The 21,115-nt window shown below is 45.9% G+C and overlaps 1 protein-coding gene across 1 annotated transcript; it reads right to left on the reverse strand.

Annotated features, from left to right (window-relative positions):
- Positions 1-4,070: 4,070 nt before the first annotated feature.
- LOC147709452 (uncharacterized) lies at positions 4,071-9,745 on the reverse strand. Its single transcript, XM_086925484.1, has 3 exons — positions 9,602-9,745; positions 4,414-4,629; positions 4,071-4,334 (listed from the first exon to the last, which is right to left on the reverse strand). The coding sequence occupies exons 1-3, from the start codon at positions 9,743-9,745 to the stop codon at positions 4,071-4,073; spliced, it is 624 nt and encodes a 207-aa protein (XP_086781610.1).
- Positions 9,746-21,115: the final 11,370 nt, after the last annotated feature.

Below are 21,115 nucleotides of genomic sequence, written 5' to 3' on the forward strand. Positions count from 1 at the left end.
TACTCGGGTAACCTGAAGTTTAAAGCATTGTCATAGTCAATTCTGGATGCTATCGGAGCTTGAATGACCAATGTATTTACTGGAAAGGATAAGAGAGTAAGATATTTCTTTAGAGACCTCATAATGCTGAAACAAGTCCCTACCAGCGCTTTTACTTGAGGCTTAAAGGACAGGCTGTTATCAAATTAAATCCCCAGATTTTTGTTTGAATCTTTCTGGGGTTCTGGGGAGAGTCATCATCTGGCCAGAACTCTGGTGGAATCTTACCAAAGAAGACAATTTCCATTTTCTATCAATTTGAGCAGTTGCTAACCAGTGAAAGACATCTGTAAGACAGTTTTGAATCGGTGTACCCCGAAACTCTACTCCCTTGCCCCAGGAGAATAGCATTTGTGTATTATCTGCATAAGATTACTTTGGCTCCCAGATTTTCTGCTAGTTTAGCCAGAGGGGTGAGGTATAAATTAAAAAGGGTAGGGATTAGGGCAGAGGCCTGAGGGACTCCCAGCAGTATATCACATGGGTTGGCAGACAGGGAGGAATACAGACTTGTTGACTCCTATTAGCTAGAAATAATGTTGTCCAAGGCCTGCCCTGTTACTCTGATGGCCTGTAGATGGTCCAGTAACACAGAGTGGGGGGCAGTGTCAAATGCTGCAGATAGATCTAACATAATCAATACAGCTTTTCCCGAGTATCAAGAGTTCCTCTAATATATTCTGAGGCCTCTACTACTAATGCTGTCTCAGTGCTGTATTGAGCTCTAAAGCCTGACTGGCTGTAGTGTAGCAGATTGCTAACTTCCAAAAAGCTGGAGAGCTGTTTGTTCACCTGTTTTTAAAATATTTTGAATAGGGCAGGCAGCAAGGAGATTGGCTTATTGTTAGCTGGGATGGACGGATCTGCTGCAGGCTTTTTCATTAGTGGAAGAATCTTTGCTTGCTTCCACACACTGGGATTTGTGGAAGTCTGTATTGGTACATTAAGAATCAAGTTAGCCACAGGATAAATAATGTTAGCCCCTGGGGAGTGGCTAGGCGCCGGCTAAGATGGCCGCCTGAACCGAGTGCTCCGGGTGACCGAGCCTCCAGCAAACGCCCATCCGGACTAAATCCGCCAAGTCCTGCAATTTACCTGTGGCGCTAGATCCCCCCAAGAATTGTGCATCTGGCGGTCCGACTCCGGCTCTGCTTCGATTTGCCATTGCCTTACGGCAGCCCTGAGAGTGGGGACCCGGGAGCGGGCTCGGAGCGGGAGCGTGCCGCGGGCGGCCTCCCGCATCGGCGAGCCCCCGGCTTTGAAACCCGGTCGGGACACGATGGCCCCTTTAGGGTCCTGTGAGGAGCCTCTGCGTCTCTTTGGCGACGCACTCCAGGGGTTGGTACACAGCACCTGTGGCGGACTCCTACTCCGACAGTGCGGCGCTGAGGCCTGAACACTCTGCCTGTGGGCCCGAGAAAATAGATGGCGGGGGACGGCGACACTGGCCGGGACCCACATCACCGCAAGATCCCTCTCCAGGGCCTGACGAACGGTTGGACCTTGCTGCAAAAGGTGGTGAGGCTTGCGCGGGCCAGGGGTGGGCCCGAAAGTTGAGAAGTGGCGCTGTGGCACTACGGGGGACGGCGAACCTGGCCAAGATCCTTGCCATCATTGCATGCCCTCCCTGGGCCTGACGCACTCTGAGACCCGGCCCCAGTTGGCACAGAAGGATACACTGAGACATGATGGCTGCGGTGACACCGGACCTGGATCGGCCGGGTCTACTTGAAGACCTGCGGCGCCTCTCTGGGGTGGGCCTGCTTCCGCGGAGTGAGGATTGCCGTTAAGGATCTGACCGGGGCATCGATCTGCTATCGGCCGCTGTGGCGGGCGGCACTCGTACCTATACCACGACGACTGGGGGCTGCTGAAGGCAACACTGAGAGGGGGCAGTACAGATCCTTGCAGCACACGCATCCCACGGGAGAAGCCTAACCCCCCCTGTAAAGACTGTTATACTGATCGCCTCAACGGACCAGCCCCGAATAGCACGCAGTCATGAGGCCCACGCTAGGTACGTTTACGATAGGTACGTAGCACGCCCTGCATCGCAAAATGCGATGCAGGGGCGCTACGAAATTCGTTTTATTAATTAAATTAAATTAATTAATTAAATTATCCATATTCCAGTTTTTAGCAACCACCACCCTGCCCTTCCCCCGCCCTGACTTTCTACCCACCGCACCTCCCTCCACGGGCTGCGGCTGCTCATTCCTTAGGGTGGTAGTCTCTTGCCTTCCTCTTTCCACAGACATACTATGCACACCTCTGGTTGGGAGTGGGCCAACAAGCTCTTCCCATAGTCCATGGATTGCCACTGTGTCCCTGTAAAATCACATTTTACATTTAACCAATGCTTGGAAATAGAAATAAAATGGAAAATATAAGCCTGTTTGCAAGCGTGAAGTAGGAATAAATTGCATATTATGAGTGCTATTGATGTCTGTTGATTGATTATTTTGTGTCTCTTAAGTTCATTGGATTATATTCACAGGGTTCATTGTGTATTTCTGGAAGTGCAGCTGAAGTGTGGCACTATAACTACTTTCTGAGATCATAGTAAATAACGTAATGTTTTTGTTTTCAATCTGCTTTCAAAAGAAAGTACTGCCCGTAAAAGGGCTGCTAGTTTGGGCTTTCACATCTGGCCTTAATTAGGAACGGCTAAGCGTTGGTGGTTTCTCAATGACAAATGTGCTGCTAGTTGCCAGCATGATGTTTTCGCTTCATCAGCCAGGAAATTATGTTCACTTTTGCCACAAACTAACAGCAATGTGTATATGGTTTTGTTTTCCCATCCAACCCAATGGCTATTCTGATATTGGGTTAATAATGCTCACGAATTGGCCTGCATGAGGCATAGTGCTTTCTGCATAATATATCTTTTCTATGCATTTAAAACAAATATTTCTAACCTTTCACTTTCATTTGTGTAGGTGCCCTGCTCATAGTCCCAAAAGAAGCAGATTAATTATGGCATCTGTGTTAAAGGCCTGATTTTAAATGCCCCTTACAACTATTGGTACTTTGTAGGACTGGTTTGTCATCTGAAGCTGCCACCAATTTAATAAAAGTGAAAGGGTTAAGATCATATTTTCCACATTTAGCACTGGTAGAAGATGAGACAGAGAATGGCTGTTTCAAGTAAGAAAAGTAGATTGATAGGAACTCCTTCCAACTCCGTACTTTAATAACACTTTTTATACAAGCTTTTGCAATGCAATAGGTCTCGCATTAGGTAAGTTTGAGCATTTGGTATTGGAAATAGTAAATCCATATTATTAGCTGTTATTCCTGTATGTGGGATTTAGTCAAGGTAATTGTTTGTATTTTTAATTGTTTAAAAAAACTGTAATAAATAAGCGACAATAGTCCACATTTTTTTAGCTATAACATAAAAAGGAAATTTCTTGTCTAAACATTGCAATTATTTAAAAACATTTATAGATATTTGTAATTATATACACAAATGTTTGTATATGTTTATTTTAAAGTGACAATGTTGCACAATATATAGAGATTAAAAACACATTTTTGTTATTGAGATTTGTAACATTTTGTTTGCATAAAAGTACTTTTTGGTAATAGTGCAAAAACAATATGTATATACAATATGTTGTTAGGGAAGGTAATAGGTAAGCAAGTTATTATCTTGCAGGTTGTTCAGTATATAAAGTTTTTCAGCAAGAATGTGGTACAAGTAAACATTACAATTGTGCGCTGTAAGTTTTCTACTATATACAATTGTTAAGAAGTAATGTATTACAAGTTAATAGTTTAATTGTGCAGAGAATGTTTTCTAGTATATACAATTTTAAAGTAATAATGTGGTATAAGTAAACATTAGATTTGTAAATTAACACGTGCACAAATGTGATACAAATAGAATAGCATGCAAAATACTTAAAGATTATGTTCTAGTAAAATTGTGTTTTTTTTTAAATGTAAACAGTTTTCTTAATGCAATATAAAAGCCTTTATTTTTACTCAATCTGTACTTTTTTGGAATCATTTTTTATTACTGTATATCAGACTTGTTTAGTTATATCTATTATACATCCATTGCGAAATAGTACATTTACTGTAATTGGTAGGTGTGGCATTAATGCATCTCCCAAGTCTTCTGTATCTGTGTTGATGTCCAAGAAATCTATTAAAGTTGTGTTATTGATTTCCATTGATTGAAAATTGTCAGTTGTTTCCACTTGCAATGTCATAGTGCTTATCTCTTGATGTGTTTTTTCAAGTCCAAATAATGTTATTGTAATATTTTCTTTAGGTGGTTGTATGGCCTATGGAGATATGGGTTTATTAAAAAATCGTTTGAGGAAATCTTCAGTTTTTATGAATACTTAAAAAAAGTTAACTTACTTGTAGTTGAGTGTGTCGGGTGGTGTTTAAGATCTTTTCTCCAATGAATTCATGTACAGTCAGATGTGTTATCTGTACATATTTTCCAATTTCGATAGGGAAATCAGTTGCCTCTCTCCATAGAGTAACTTTAACACAGTCGGTGGCATCATTAATTGTTATACTTAAAATTTTTGTTTCTTGTCCTCCGACAAATATATTTTTTGTAGCTTCTTCCTGTAATATATAATAATTTGATTTACTGTTGTATTGAATGGATTTGAAGAGGACAGACAGGCATGTCTTTCTTCTTAGAACTTGTTGGGTACACAAAGATGTTGTGTGTAGGCATCTTAAACTGATGTTATTTAAAATTGCAGCACATTTTCAACATTTGAACATGCAAGGACAAATTTACTACTACATTTGTTCTTTTTGCAAATTGAATTGCAGCAGTTGTATATAGATCATGCTAATGCCCAATATTTCACAAAACAACAGTATAAACAAGAGTATTTGTTTGAAAACAAATTTGTTAAAAATGTTATTGTTTAAAAGCAGTACTGCCTACTGGTATTGACAGTATTGTTGTATTGGTCCTACTACTAATCTTCTTGTAGCAACATTCTTGGGCAGCGAGTACTTTAGCTAGATAACAAAGAAAATTACTGAGTCTCTTTGTTGCTAGCATCTTGGTAAAGTGATTAATGCATTGCACAGGACGGGGAGAAAAATAGAAGTATTCTTGAGACTGGTCTTACTTTCTTCTTATTTGCTGAAAAAAGTAGCATGATGGGGAGCAGTGGCCAATGGGCAACAGGTGAAGGGAGTTGGGTGTTAAAAAAGTTTAAGAATTACTGGTATATATTGCCCAAAAATATTTTGGAAATCTCTCTAATGAATATTCTAACATTAATAATTAAAGTTTAAATTTACTTACCTTTTAAGAAGCTTTTTATGAGGTACTTTTGTGCTAATGTTATATACATTTGTACATAATTATGTTGCTGTATTTTATATACTTTTATATATATACAAATATGTATATATCTATATATATTCTGCTCGGCTTCAGAACTCGTTTTTCCAAAGAACCGCACTCGTGGAATCAGCATTACGCCTTCATCGGTGTCGTAATGCTGAAACGCGTCTGTTAAAACTTTGTGAATAAACCTTGATGGTGTGAGCACTGCAAAAACTCTGATTCCACAAGTGCGGTTCTTTGGAAAAACGAGTTCTGAAGCCGAGCAGAGTATTATTGCGGGCACCCATTACCGCATACCGCACCCGCCCGCGAGTGCCCTGATTTTCCAGTGGGACAGGGAGCGTGGATATCTATATATATATATATACTGGCGGTCGCCAGTAGGTAGTTATAGTTAGGATCTACTTTCCATAGGAAATCTGCAACATTCTATTGGGAATAACTTTGGCGCCGGTGGATGAATCTTCGCGAATTTCTGGGGTGGATTCCTCAAGCGGGGGCCGAGATAAAAGGGGGGTCCCAAAACGTGTTTTCCCCATGTTAATTTCCATAGGGCGGTCGACTTCACTTTTAGCCCGAACGGCTGAATTGATTTCCACCAAACTTAGCAAAATTGTAGGGACTGGTAGCCCGATGTGTCTTTGCTATGTCTCAAGATATGTGCTCCAGTGGATTTTGAGTAATTTAGGTTCCAAAAAATATATATATCTATGGCAGCGCCCCGGTACGCGCACCGGGGTGCGCCCCAGGCGCGACCCGCGACTTGCGCACGGAAAGCTGATTGGCTCTCGGGTGTCTGAAAACATTCGAAACAGTCCGGAGCGGCCGCCATCTTGTGTCTCGGTAGGATCGAGACACAAGATGTGGCAAAAACAAAGGGGGAAATGACCATAAGAGGGCAGGGTGGAGCCCCCTGACCCACTAGGTTTGATGTGGGGGCTATAAAAGGGCCCCTCGGGGCAAAAAGATTTTTTTTTTCCGTTTTGCGCGTGGGAGCACTCGGTACGCGCACCGGGGAGCGTACCATGAGGAAAAAAGAATGACAGAGTTTTTTAAAAATGAAGCCTTTTCTTATAAATTGGAGGTAGTTCTATAAAGAACTGTTTTTTTTCTTCTTTTTGTTGTTTTCTATTTTTTTTTAATGTTTTGTGAACATTTTGTACTTTTTTGGGCTTTTCAAAACAGTTTTATATTCTTTTTGTATTTTTTTAGGGGGAGAAACAAAAAAAAGGGAATTGAAACTGGCTCAACTGGAGCAAAAAACAAAAAACGGAAAATATTACTTCTTTTTGGGGCACTTGTGATTGTCACCAGCAAGGACGATGAGCTTTCGCTCTTTTCACCATAGGCGATAAGCTTGCCACATTCAGTACAAATGATTTTAAAATCAGCAAATCGTTGCTGAATGCAAGGCATCATCTCTGATGTTTCTGGTCCCGATGAAGTGGGTTCGTTTCTTTGGGAGGTGGTCCTTGAAGACTGGGGGAGGTTACTGGCCAGTTCCCTGAGCTCTGCACGAGAATAGTTGTTAGGGTGCTTACGGATCATATGTTGAATCATGGTATTGTTACCAAAGGAATACTTTTTGTTTGGGTTGCCCCTTGAGAGTTGTTCCTTACAGATTAGGCAAGTTACCTTGGCCGCATTCACTTTTTTCTTGCCCTCTGGGAGTGAAAAAAACTCCCATACAATGTGTGACTTGGGCTTGTATGGGGTATTTTGTTCAGGCAGCCATCTTCTCCCATCTTCCTCTTCCTCCTCCTCCTCTTCTTGACCACCAATGTACTGTTGTTGTGGTCCTCTTGGTGGTTGTGGTGGTGCAGATGCTCCAGCTGTTGCAGCTACAGTAGCCATTAGAAAGTACAAAATAGTTCTCACTCTATTACTGAAACAGGTCTTCCACAGTCAAAGGACAAAGTCAGAATAAGGAAAAAAGGTGGGGTCTTTCATCATTTGGAAAAAAAGGCCTGAACAAATGAGAAGTGGTATTTTCAGGTCACAAGACCAGGGATTTCATCATTATGAAAGTAAAACTGTTCTGCACCAATTAAAAGTGTTATTTTCAGGTCACATGACCGACGCGCTTACGCGACGCGCCCACGGGCTCGCCCCGGGTCGCGTCGCGTAAGCGCGTCGGAAGTTTATGTTGCGCGATCGTATTCGCTCGAGTGCTTCCGGGTGCGCTTACGCCGTGCGTATCACGCGGACGCGGCTATGCGATACGCCACGATCATGTTTTCGTTCGCGACATTCGCGCTAACGGGACGCTTCCCGGTTCGCGCACCGGGGCGCTTCAAACGACTACGCTCTCCGGGGCGCTCACCGGGGCGTGCCCCGGGAGCGCTCCAGGGTCAAAAATAAAATAAAAAAAATTGTTTAAAATACAAATAAAATATAGGATTCATTCATTTTCAAAAATATTACATTTCACAGCTATAGACATTTGCTATTAACCAAATTTTGAACTTCAAAGAAAAAAACATAGGTTTGGGGCCTTATATATAGTTAGGAATTAGCATTTAAAAAAAACTGAATTGAATTGGTTGTTGTAACTGGTATGGATATCTCCATTTTTTTGAAAATATTAATTTCTATTTTTGAATATGTGTTTCAAGGGTTACATTACACTGAAACGAGATCTGTCACTCTGTCACAAAGATGGTGTCATCAGTGATTTCATGAGTGATGTCACTGACCATGTCATGAGTGATGTAATATGTGACGTCATCAGCAGTGCATTACACACGCAAGTTATAGTGAGTCCAACTAACTATAACGTGGAATTTCAATGCTTTTCTGTCAGTAAAATTTGCAGCTAACTATAACTGGTGTGAAACCTATGTTTTTTTCAGTGAATTTAATAGGTTTTTTATATGCTAATTCCTAACTATAACTGGTGTGAAACCTATGGTTTTTTCAGTGAGTCTACAGGTATGGCTTGTATAGCCATCTATAAATATTTTTAATCTGGTATAATATAATGTGCTTAAAAACATTGCTAATGAAGTATACATATATATAATAGTAAATATTTCAATAGCTTTTTTGTATGTAATTTCTTAAAAAATAATTGTAATTAATAATAATTATAAAATAAGTTTACTTACCTTTTAGTAAGTGTGTTATGAGGTATTTTGTGATAATGTCATACATATTTTGTAAATAATAATTTGTTGTATTCAATATATGTAAAAATATATATATATACACAAACATTGTTGTAAAGCATATATTATTACATTGAAAATAGTGTTATATAATGTAGACACATATGTATTGATGACAGACATTTGTAGTTAATTATAATATAATGCTATATAATAAATATTAAAACATTGATAGGAAAGCATAAACATTATGTAATAAATATGCATCTTTTATATATGGCAATTGACATTTGTATATACTTTTTAAGAACATTTTTATGATACATATTTGCAAAATATAGATTAGTGTTCTGATCACAAATGTATTTGTTACTTTACTTTATTGTATAATATTACTTTTATTATTATAAATATGTTTACTTACCTTTAAAATGCCTTATTGATGTATTTGTTGTGATGAACATACTTATATATACTATTGATATGTATTTTCTATTTATATAATAAGATTGTTGTTCTAGGCTCTCTTTGGGAGAAGATTAGCAAATATTTGTAAAATATTGTTTTATTTTTTTTGTTTATATATGCATTAATATATTTATACATCCAAGTTCCTTTGAAAAAATTCAGAAGTACGCTCTCAGGAAAGTGAGTCAGAAACCACATATGCAGGAACACAGGTTTATTCCACACAACGCGTTTCGCCTTGCGGCTTGATCAACATATATATACAATATAATGCTTGTGAATTTATTTTATAATAATGATTTTTTAAGAAATATCTTTGTAAAATCACTTTTATAAGATATTGATGTTTATATGTGTTCACATAGTAATTAAATATTGGGTAGCAGAATTTATTGAAGCTGTTATTTACCTGCTAATTACGTTTTTTTCTGGAGCATTGATAAGTTGTAGTATTATTGTTGTATGTATTTTATACTTTTCATAATGTGTTATATATAGTTATACATGAACATATTTAAAAAACATTAACAATTGTATTTTAATATATACAATTACCTATATACTTTTGGTAACATTATTTTCTTGAAATGTTGTTGTTAAGAAAACATAGGAAAATGTACATATATAAAAGTAATATAATTTAGCTTACCTCAGTTATTGTTCCTAACACACTCAATAGTTTCTTCACATTGGCTTCTCTTACTGCCTTTATTGGAGACAGTGGTGGTGCGGGTGGCTGTAAAATGTATTCAGCCTCCTGGATAATAGCTGGGACTATTGTAATTGATGGCATTCTTGATATTTTTGTTTGTTTGGTTATTAACAAAACAGCATTTTTGATTATATAATTGCGAATTAGCATTCCATTTTGTTCTTTTGTTTGATTATAATAATCTTCATTATAACAAGTTGCCTTTATACAGCCAGTTTCATCTGCTAAAGACAGATGATACAATACTTTATTTTCTTGTTTAGCATTCCGATAATAAGTTTTTGCTAAACATTTATTTATGTTTACACTAACTGCTTTCTGGTATGGCTTTGTTTCTTTTCATCTCATGTTTTTCAATTCTGCAGTGGAAACCATCTGAAATATGCAGTAATTAATAAACAGCATAGGGTATTATTTGTAATGAAACATTTCTTTATGAATTACAGTATAATGCATTTTATTTAAATAGCTATCCATATTGGTTTGTGATCACTGCTATATGATTCTAATGTGCCATACTTTGTTAAATGTGCATTTGTAAAAATATGATCTAACAAAGAATTGTAGTCTGTTGTAGGTGTGTTTATTTTTTGCTCGCAATTAAAATGTTTTCTCATGTAACTTAGTAACAAATTGCTATTGTGTGTTGCTTGTTGTAAATTTATATTAAAATCACCCATTAGGACATATTTATGATTTGGGTAAGCATTTAATGTAGTAGTTAGAATTTTCATTAATGTTTATATTGTAACTTTTTGTGGTTGGTATATAATTACTATGAGATACTGTGTGTTATTGATGGTTTGGGTAAATTGTAAAAAGTCAATTTGTTGTTGAGTTGTAAATATTGGCTTTAATATGTGTTGTTTGCTGTAATATATAGCAATTCCATGTTTTGTATGTTTGTTATAATATTTGTCAAATAACATAAAATTAAAATGGTCAATTGAATAGGTTTCGCACGGTGTTTCTTGTGTAGTATTTATTTCTGTTAAACATAATATGTGGGCATTTAATATATTAGTGTCAGCTTTCATTGCTTGGAAATGTTTTTGTAATGAGGGTACGTTATGTGCTATAATTGTGAAAAATGTGTTGTATTGTTGTATAGATATTTGTAATTACATATGTTTTTAAGCTTAGCATTTCTTCATGAACTTTTAAGTGTGTTAATATTTTAGTTTCATTCAAGTTTTTAATATATATGTTTTTTTAAGGATTTTGCTCTGCTGATTGCTACATAATGTAAGTGATGCATTTTGCTGTTATTGAAATGTGTATATATAATGGTTCTATTGTTTCACCTTGTGTTCTATGTATAGTGCATGCAGATGATTGCCATGGAAATAGTTTTCGTATTATTGTTATGAATTTTTTACCATATCTAAAATGTCTTGAGATTGGTAATATTGGTGTCCAAGGGGTCCATTAGGATGGCGGGCGGTGGCACCAGTGCGGTGTTGGCGGGGCGGAAAAACAGCTTTTTCCGCCCGCGAGAACATTAGGATAGGTAAACACAGGTCATTTCCCGTCCGCCACGGCGTGCCGCGCCATCAAACTGCGCCCGCCAGCGCGGCGGCGGAAGCCAATCGAAAGCCTCCGCCGCGCCCGATGACGTCCGGCCCGTCCGACAAATTAGGATGGGCCAAACAAGCAGAAGCCGCAGTGGGGACACCGCACAGCTGAAGCAGGCGGAAAGTCGACAGCGGAGCACAAACGCCGAGACCCAACATGAACCCCATGGACCCAGCTCTACACATGCATCCGGTCATGTACCTGCTGCAACACTATCACCAGATGGGCCGCCGCGGGCGCCGCCGCAGGTACGCCACTACACATATGTACCGCATAACACATATGCAGACACAGGGACCCAGCACCACACTGGCATCCTGCTAGGGGACACAACACATCCACATGGGCACCCACACATCACCCACCTCACTACAAGGCACTCCACACCATCCGGAACACAGAACGTCTGCCAGCCAGCAGGAACGCCGCGGTCGACACATGCGCACAATGCAATCAATCAATCAATCAAAGACATTTATAGAGCGCACTACATACCCGTAGGGTGTCAAGGCGCTGGGGGTAGGGGTGTGCCGCTCCTGCTCGAACAGCCAGGTCTTCAGCTTCTTCCTGAAGGAGAGGTGGTCTTGGGTCAGGCGCAGGTCGGTCGGGAGGGAGTTCCAGGTCTTGGCGGCCAGGTAGGAGAAGGACCTTCCTCCTGTAGTTGCTCTTCTGATGCGGGGGACGGCGGCGAGGGCGTGGTTGGCTAATCGGAGGTGGCGTTTGGGAGCGTAGAAGTTGATTCGGCTGTTGAGGTAGCTCGGGCCTTGGTCGTGTAGGGCTTTGTGTGCGTGGGTGAGGAGGCGGAAGGTGATTCTTTTGTTGACGGGGAGCCAGTGTAGGTCTCTCAGATGTCCGGAGATGTGGCTGGTTCGTGGGATGTCGAGGATGAGTCTTGCTGAGGCGTTCTGGATCCGCTGGAGTCTCTTCTGAAGGTTGGCGGTGGTACCGGCGTAGAGGGCGTTGCCGTAGTCCAGTCGGCTAGTGACGAGGGCCTGGGTCACGGTCTTCCTGGTCTCCGTGGGGATCCACCAGAAGATCTTCCGTAGCATGCGTAGGATGTTGAAGCACGCCGAGGAGACGTTGTTGACTTGCCTGGTCATGGAGAGGGAGGAGTCCAGGATGAAGCCCAGGTTGCGTGCATGGTCTGTCGGTTTAGGTGCGGTGCCAAGGGCGGGAGGCCACCAGGAGTCGTCCCAGGCGGAGGGTGAAGAGCCCAGGATGAGGACCTCCGTCTTGTCTGAGTTCAGTTTCAGGCGGCTGGTCGTCATCCACTCGGCTACCTCTTTCATCCCTTCGTGCAGGTTGGCTCTGGCAGCGGCGGGGTTGTTGGTCAGGGAGAGGATCAGCTGGGTGTCGTCGGCGTAGGAGATTATGCTGAGGTTGTGTTGGCGTGCGATGGCCGCTAGGGGGCTCATGTAGACGTTGAAGAGGGTGGGGCTCAGCGAGGATCCTTGAGGGACGCCGCAGATGACTTCGGTGGCCTCTGACTTGTACGGTGGTAGGCGGACTCTCTGTGTTCTTCCGTTGAGGAAGGAGATGATCCATTTCAGGGCCTTGTCCTGGATTCCGGCGTTGCCGAGGCGCTGTACTAGGGTGCGGTGGCAGACAGTGTCGAATGCCGCGGAGAGGTCTAGGAGGATGAGGGCCGCTGTTTCTCCGTTGTCCATCAGGGCTCGGATGTCATCGGTGGCGGCGATGAGGGCGGTCTCGGTGCTGTGGTTGGCTCGGAAGCCAGACTGTGAGGGGTCGAGGGATCCATTCGTCTCGAGGAAGGCGGCCAGCTGCTTGTTGACGGTCTTCTCGATGACTTTGGCTGGAAACGGGAGGAGCGAGATGGGGCGGTAATTCTTGAGTTCGGTGGGGTCCGCTGTGGGTTTCTTGAGTAGAGCGCTGAGTTTGGCGTGCTTCCAGCTCTCAGGGAAGGTGGCGGTGTCGAAGGATGTGTTGATGATGTCTCGCAGGTGGGGTGCGATGACGGCGTCGGCCTTGTTGAAGACGTGGTGAGGGCAGGGGTCGGTCGGCGATCCGGAGTGGATGGAGTTCATCGTGCGGATGGTGTCTTCGGTGCTGATCGGGGTCCAGGTGTGGAGGGTGGTTGTTCGGTCGTGGTGTGCGTTGGTTGGTTGTTGAAGCTGTTGTGTATGTCCGCGATCTTGTTGTGGAAGTATGAGGCGAGGGAGTTGCAGCGGTCTTGCGATGGGGTGATGTCGTTGTTTCCTGCGCTGGGGTTGGATAGCTCTTTCACGATGTTGAAGAGTTCCTTGCACTTGTGTGCGTTGTTGTCCAGCCGGTCCTTGAATGCAGTTTTCTTGGCGGCGCGGATCAGCTGGTGGTGCTTCTGGGTGGCAAGCTTCCGGGTGGCAATGCAGAAGGCAGGGCCACACCAAGGCATGGACAGGGCACCAACATCACAGAAATACACCACCCCAAACCACACTACACACCACCCGAGCTAGCCACAGGCCAGGTACTAATCCTGTGCACCCCCATGCACACATACAAGCACAGTAACTAGAAGCACAATACACACACACTGCAACACACAACACACAACCCGGGACACAGGCACTGCAGGAGTGGCTGAGAATTAACACACAACACCAGTGCACTCCCCATAGCCCACACAATTGCATACAATCATCCACACAGGGCAAGACAAAACCAAAAACAGGCATACAACTCCTGGCTCACACATGTGTGTCTCACACCATACAGGGGCACACATACATACACCACAAACCAACACCCTTCACACTGCACACCTCTGCTACACCCAACACCACACATGCCATGTAAGCCATGCCACGTGGACTAAGGGCCAATACAAGATGACCATACACATACACGCCTGGGCACACAGAAAGGAAAACACACACATACCCCATGACATCACACACAGCTACAAAACCACTGCACAGCTGCACACCCTGTGCTGCCAGTGTTTTCCCAAGGTGACCTGTGAACAGTGTATGCAGCAATAGCAAATCCCCAACAGGAAAATAGCATTGTCTGTGAAATAGCCATTACAGAGTACAACATCAGCTGGGCCAGAATGGACTGAAGAGCCCGTCACCCCTGTATAAAAATAAGATGGCCACAAAGAGCCTAGCAATGTTGAACAGAAAAATAGAGCATGGTAAACAGTCAAGCAAATGCAAACAAGAAAAGGATTTCAATCAGCAACGAGACTGAGAAAACACACACCAGAAGTTTCTGTATTTATTCATATATTGCACAGATGTAGCAATACAACATTAGTAGACAACAGCAAGCCACACAATCATGTACAAATGGCAGAGACTATGCAGAGGTCATACATTAACAGGAACGGCAGAGTCCATGGTAGGTGAGACAGCAAGTACATGAGAGGCTGCACAGGGGAGAGCACAGCACTTCAGAGCAACAGGCCCAGAGTCCTTGGCAGGGGAGAGCACAGCACATCAGAGCAACAGGCCCAGAGTCCTTGGCAGGGGAGACAGCAAGTACATGAGAGACTGCACAGGGGGGAGCACAGCAACAGGCCCAGAGTCATTGGCAGGGGAGAGCACAGCACATCAGAGCAACAGGCCGAGAGTCCTTGGCAGGGGAGAGCACAGCACATCAGAGCAACAGGCCCAGAGTCCTTGGCAGGGGAGATAGCAAGTACATGAGAGGCTGCACAGGGGGGAGCACAGCACATCAGAGCAACAGGCCCAGAGTCCTTGGCAGGGGAGAGCACAGCACATCAGAGCAACAGGCCCAGAGTCCTTGGCAGGGGAGAGCACAGCACATCAGAGCAACAGGCCCAGAGTCCTTGGCAGGGGAGAGCACAGCACATCAGAGCAACAGGGTTAGCAACACACCCAGGTTGCAAACAATGGTCCTGACTAGCACACCTGTGTGTGGCACAAGCGTATGAGGGGGTTGTCAACTCACTCCTGGCTGTCATGCGGACTGTGACCTGGCTGCGTGTCATGGACAGCAGGTCTACTTGACTGGTGTGACAGAGGGCCATGTGATGTGGCAATAACAGAGGGCCTGCAAGGTGGAGTGCTGTATGGACCAGGTGGCACCGTGGCACATGGAGGTGGAGTCATGCACACCCTTGACACAGTGTGGGTGGGAGAGGTTGGAGGGGTGCCCTTCCACTTTTTTGGTACATGAAATGGCTTGCCTGTCTTGGGGTTGATGGGAAGTGGAGATGGCAGAATAGGCACACACACCAACTGTCCCCCATCAGGGGCAGACACTGGCACTCCCTCAGGTGATGTGCTTGATCCTGCATAACGCTTTGGCTGGCTACGCCTCCAGACCACCTTACCCTCTCCGGAAGGCGTACCCCTCACAGTGACCACCTTACCACTACCCCCAGGGGTGGTGTCCACAGTGCCCTCCTGTCCCTCCTTGCCAGGGCTGGTCACAACACTTGGCTTCCCTGCCTTAACCATTGGGCTGGTCACAACAGGGCTCTCCTCTGCCTCAATGATTGGGCTGGTCCCAACAGGGCCCTCCTCCACCTGCCTCGATGTACTTTTTTTTGGTGTCAATGTGGTGGGTGGTTGTGTCCCTGTGCTCTCCCCAGGTGTAGCCATGACATGCCACACATCCTCTGTGGGCATCGCTGAGTCATAATCTGGTGATGCCTCTGCAGCATGTGAGCCTGATGTTTGGGACAATGATCTTGTGGCTTTACTTTTCTGTGACTTCACCTTGTCCGTGCATATTGGGGGGGCCCTGCTCTTCTTCGGGGATGGAGTCTGTGGACGGGATTGTTTGCTTTGTGTCTGACCTGTGCTCCTAGTGTTGTACCGTTTAGTAGACGTATGTCCCAAGTGGACAATGTCATCTGATGTGGCCCCTGAATGGGTGTTCGTCACTGGCACCTGAGCTGCAATGGGACCATGTACCTGTTGGAGGCCTGTTGTGACTGTGGCTGACAATGACTGGACTGTGCGGTGTAGCCCATCCACATCAGAGTGTATGCCCTCCATGAAAGCTAGAACCTGGCCTAATTTGTTATCGTGGGCACTGAAGGCATTGAGCAGGGCGGTCTGGCCCACGCAAAGTTGGCGCAGGAGCTCTACGCACTCTGCCCTGAGGGCAGCAGGGGGGACAGGTGCAGGGTCAGCGGTGCCATGTGTGAATGTCACACGTCCCCTCTTAGTAACACGGATACGGGCAGCACCAGAGGAAGTGGATGGGAGGCTGGGCACTGGCCGCTGGGTGTCAGATGCTGTGGCACACTCCACATCCTCTGTGCCTGCAAACAGGGATGCATCCCCGACGGCATCAGATGAAGTGGTACTTTGTGTCTCAGCTACAGATTCCTCATGCATACTCCTGTCACCCTCAGGAGCGCTGGTGTTCTCAGTGTCACTTGGCTCAGTCTCACTTGCCTCCGCTGCCGCTGTCGTGCTGGTCTCGCCACCACTTGTCTCAGGGTCATGTACCGCTGTGGTGTCTTGCGAATCTGCATTAGTGAGAGAAACAGGTTTGTGTAAGTGTCATCATCTGTACACACCATAGCAGATCAATTCAGCACAGTAGAGGCCTAGAGCTACATGATAACCACCACACCCTGCAAACACTGTGCATCTACACACGATATAGACCACAACAGTGCCTGTCATGCAGACAAACTTCCTGGAGTGAGGCATGTCGATGCTACACAGCACCACACCCTGCCCATGGATGGTCTTTCCCCAGCCTACATTGACCATCCCCATAGACATGATGTAGCCACAACACACATCACCACTTACACCCCTACAGGGAATCAGAGGGGACCACACACACCTGTATCGACTACACATGCCACAATGCCAACTAGGCCATAGCAAACACCATGTGGCAATCAGGCTACACATTATCGTCGGATGTGTGGGCCTCAAACATCATGGATGCATGCAAAGTAGACAGACTTGGTGTGACACTCATCAAATGGACACTGCAGTTCGGCACAATATGGACTCCCCACACCATCACAGAGCAGAGAGACCAAGTGGACACCTAAAATCTGTCAAGGACTGAGAACTGCATGCATGGGCAGAACAGTAAGGTCATGGTGGCGCAATGCCTCATACAGGCACACATCACAGTCGCCACTCACATCACATGACACAGCATGGCAATACACGCACATCACATGTGTCAACGCTGGCACCGGCCCTGTACACATGCATCCACTCCCAGACAAACTCTCCCTCCCCAGATACTCACCATCTCTGTCTTGCTGCTGATGCCCCTTCAGACGTGCATCCAGGTCTGGATTGGTCACTGCCAGTATGCGTCCCATCAGCGGAGTCATGGTGCGACGTTCCAAACGTCCTGTGCGTGGTACCATACCCAAGGTCATCTCTGCCACTTGCTTAGCCAGTCGGCTGATGTCGTCCCACCTCTTGTGACAGTGTGTGTGTCGTCTGTTTGATACCCCCAGGGCTCGCACCTTTGCATCAATGGCCCTCCACACGGCCTTACGTTGGTGTACCTTGAGCTGCAGGCATGAGTGTAAAGAAGGGCAAAAGAACATTTACACAATTTAAGATGTCAGCATCTATCATTACAGCAGCCAGACACAGACTCTGGACTCACAGTAACCTCCCTCCCTCCAGAACTGGGCGTACCCTCTGCATGGCATAAACATTAGTGTATGCATGCACACATTGTGGTCCCTAGTCTCCATGATATGCACACAAAGGCATAATGCCTCAACACAAATGCATCGACAGCAGTGTGTAAATCGGAAATTGCACAGGGCACCAATGGGGTATATCCACTAATGAGTATGAAGCAACTGTAGCATGTAAGTTGGCTGATGTTCAAGGTTTGGGTATGCTGCCACTGAACCCACTCTGTGGCTCACACTGACTCTGACTACAGGGGCACCCTGAAATTTCCTCACAAGCGTTCACTGTCCTGCCATCTAAAAGGCTAACAACCGTTGGTTCTGTATGGCCGGCAATGTAACACCCCCCACTCACACATACGAGTACAGGCCTAGGAAAGGCTCAAATTGCAACACACACACTACCTCTAGCAGGAAACAGCCTGTCTGTCAGTGTATGTCATCACCCCACATCCCCAAGCATGTACTGCAGCATCACGACTACACGTCTGACACCACCCTGCCCTGCAGCTCCCTTCATGGTGACTTACCAAAACATTGGGATCACCAAACAGCCGTGGGTACTGTGCCAGCACCCCGTCCACAAGGACATCCAGCTCCTCACTCGTGAATGGACTGGCATGGATCTTCTCTGTTCTTGACATCACTGTGGATATTGCAGACCTGTGGCGGAAGTGAGTTGTGAGGGGTCCCAGGCAGCAGGCTTTTGGAGCAGCAGGACAGGGTCCCAGGCAGCAGGACAGGGTCTCAGGCAGCAGGCTCTTGGAGCAGCAGGACAGGGTCCCAGGCAGCAGGACAGGGTCTCAGGCAGTAGGCTCTTGGAGCAGCAGGACAGGGTCCCAGGCAGCAGGAGATAGTCGCAGGCAGCAGGCTCTTGAAGCAGCAGGACAGGGTCCCAGGCAGCAGGAGATAGTCGCAGGCAGCTGGCTCTTGGAGCAGTGGGAATGTGAGGCTCACTCCCACAGATTTATAGCCCCCTGTGGTCGTTAGGAAGCTTGAAAGCTGCTTCAATTGGTTGTCCAGGTCTGCCTCATTCAAAAGCATCCAATGACTGCCTCCGCGGTAGCGGAGCACACCTTCCGCGACTTTCAAATCTGCATCATGCCAACGCCATCATCGATGCCATTGGCTGTATGCAATGCTCCACAGCGGTGACGCTCCGCGGGTGCCCGGAGTGCGCTTCCGCGATGGTGCATCATTTAGAAGTATCCAATGACCGCTTCCGCGGTAGCGGAGCACACCTCCCGCGACTTTCAAATCTGCATCATGCCAACGCCATCATCAATGCCATTGGCTGTATGCAATGCTCCACGGCGGTGACGCTCCGCGGGCGCCCAGAGTGCGCTTCCACAATGGTGCATCATTTAGAAGTATCCAATGACCGCTTCCGTGGTAGCGGAGCACACCTCCCGCGACTTTTAATTCTGCATCATGCCAACGCCCTCATCGATGCCATTGGCTGATGATGCACCGCCGGGGACTGCCGATAGGTTCCGCGAATCATGCTGCGGAGCATGCCAGCGCCATAGTCACATGTTCATATGCCAATGGCTAACACACTCCTGAAGTGGGTAGTGCTGGGGTCACACCGCCGGGGACCGGCGGTAGGTTACGTGAATCATGCTGCGGAGCATGCCAGCGCCATATTCACATGTCCATATGCCAATGCCTAACATACTCCTGAAGGGGGTGGTGCTGGGGTCACACCGCCGGGGACCGGCGGTAGGTTCCGCGAATCATGCTGCGATGCATGCCAGCGCCATAGTCACATGTCTATATGCCAATGGCTAACACTCCTGAAGGGGGTGGTGCTGGGGTCACACCACCGATACCGGCGGTAGGTTCCGCGAATCATGCAGCGGAGCATGCCAGCGCCATAGTCACATGTCCATATGCCAATGGCTAATACACTCCTGAAGGGGGTGGTGCTGGGGTCACACCGCCGGGGACCGGCGGTAGGTTCCGCGAATCATGCAGCGGAGCATGCCAGCGCCATAGTCACATGTCCATATGCCAATGGCTAACACACTCCTGAAGGGGGTGGTGCTGGGATCACACCGCCGGGGACCGGCGGTAGTTACTGGCATGTTCGTACACATTGCTGTGTATTACAATCAGGGCCACTGTATCAGCACCCTGCAGCAACATGGTGAAGGGCACATCATTGTACACACGATGCCACACAGCCATGTCATCCACAGGTGGACGCACGTTCAGTGTGAGACACTTTGGCCTGTTGTTCATCCATATTAGTGAGGAATTTGATGGCTGATGATGATTGCCAGACTCCAGCTGGTGTAAATGATGTGGTGACGTGTAATGTGTTGTGGCTCATTTCAGACCTTCACCTGGATGTTGTCACTGCATTGTATCTGACAAGACTTCTGCATTCACAACTGCTCATGCACACAACCGGAAGTGTCCCTGCTACTGTGATCATTGTGTTGATGAATGTGGTCCGACTTCACATGATGCTTTGAGGTGTGGCAGGTACACCAGATGGGTATGATAGACATGGCGAATCACAATAAATTGGCGGGTCTTGCTGCACCTTGTGTGCACATGTGAATTGTTCATCCATTATTTCCACTTCCAATGTCCCAGATGTGTTTGTGGCACTTGTGTATTGTCACTGGAGAGGCGTGCCCTCTGTGTGTAGCTATTGGCCAGCCAAGTCACCTGAAGTGCCATGCATCTCTCTGGTACTCCTTTGTTTCACATTACATCATTCATGCTCTGTGCCATGCTCATTACATGTTGCTTGTCACTGACATATTCATTTCACTCCTTGACTAGGAGGAGGCCGAATCTACTCCGTCACCTGACAGTGCTGCAGGACATGGAGGATGAGGCAATCATCAGAAAATTCAGGCTGGACAGACCAACACTGAAGATCCTGTGTGATCTATTGGAGCCCCACCTGCAGCCTCGCCGTCACTATCCTACGGCATTCACACCCACCTACAAGGTGATGGCGGCACTCCACTTTTTTGCGACTGGTTCCTTCCAGGAGACCGTGGCGAACGCTGGGGGGATGTCGCAGCCCATGTTCAGCATGGTGCTGAGAGATGTTCTTGCGGCCATGATGCCATATCACAATCGATACATACATTTCCCCAGGGGACGTGAATTGGCTGCTGTGAAGGGTGACTTCTATGCCCTTGGGGGCATCCCACATGTAGTCGGTGCCATCGATTGCACACATGTAGGTCTGTTGCCACCGCATGCGACGGAGCACATTTATCGGAACCGCAAACACTACCACTCCATGA

This window comes from Lissotriton vulgaris, chromosome 6 (assembly GCF_964263255.1).
Source record: "Lissotriton vulgaris chromosome 6, aLisVul1.2, whole genome shotgun sequence".
Lineage (NCBI taxonomy): Eukaryota > Metazoa > Chordata > Amphibia > Caudata > Salamandridae > Lissotriton > Lissotriton vulgaris.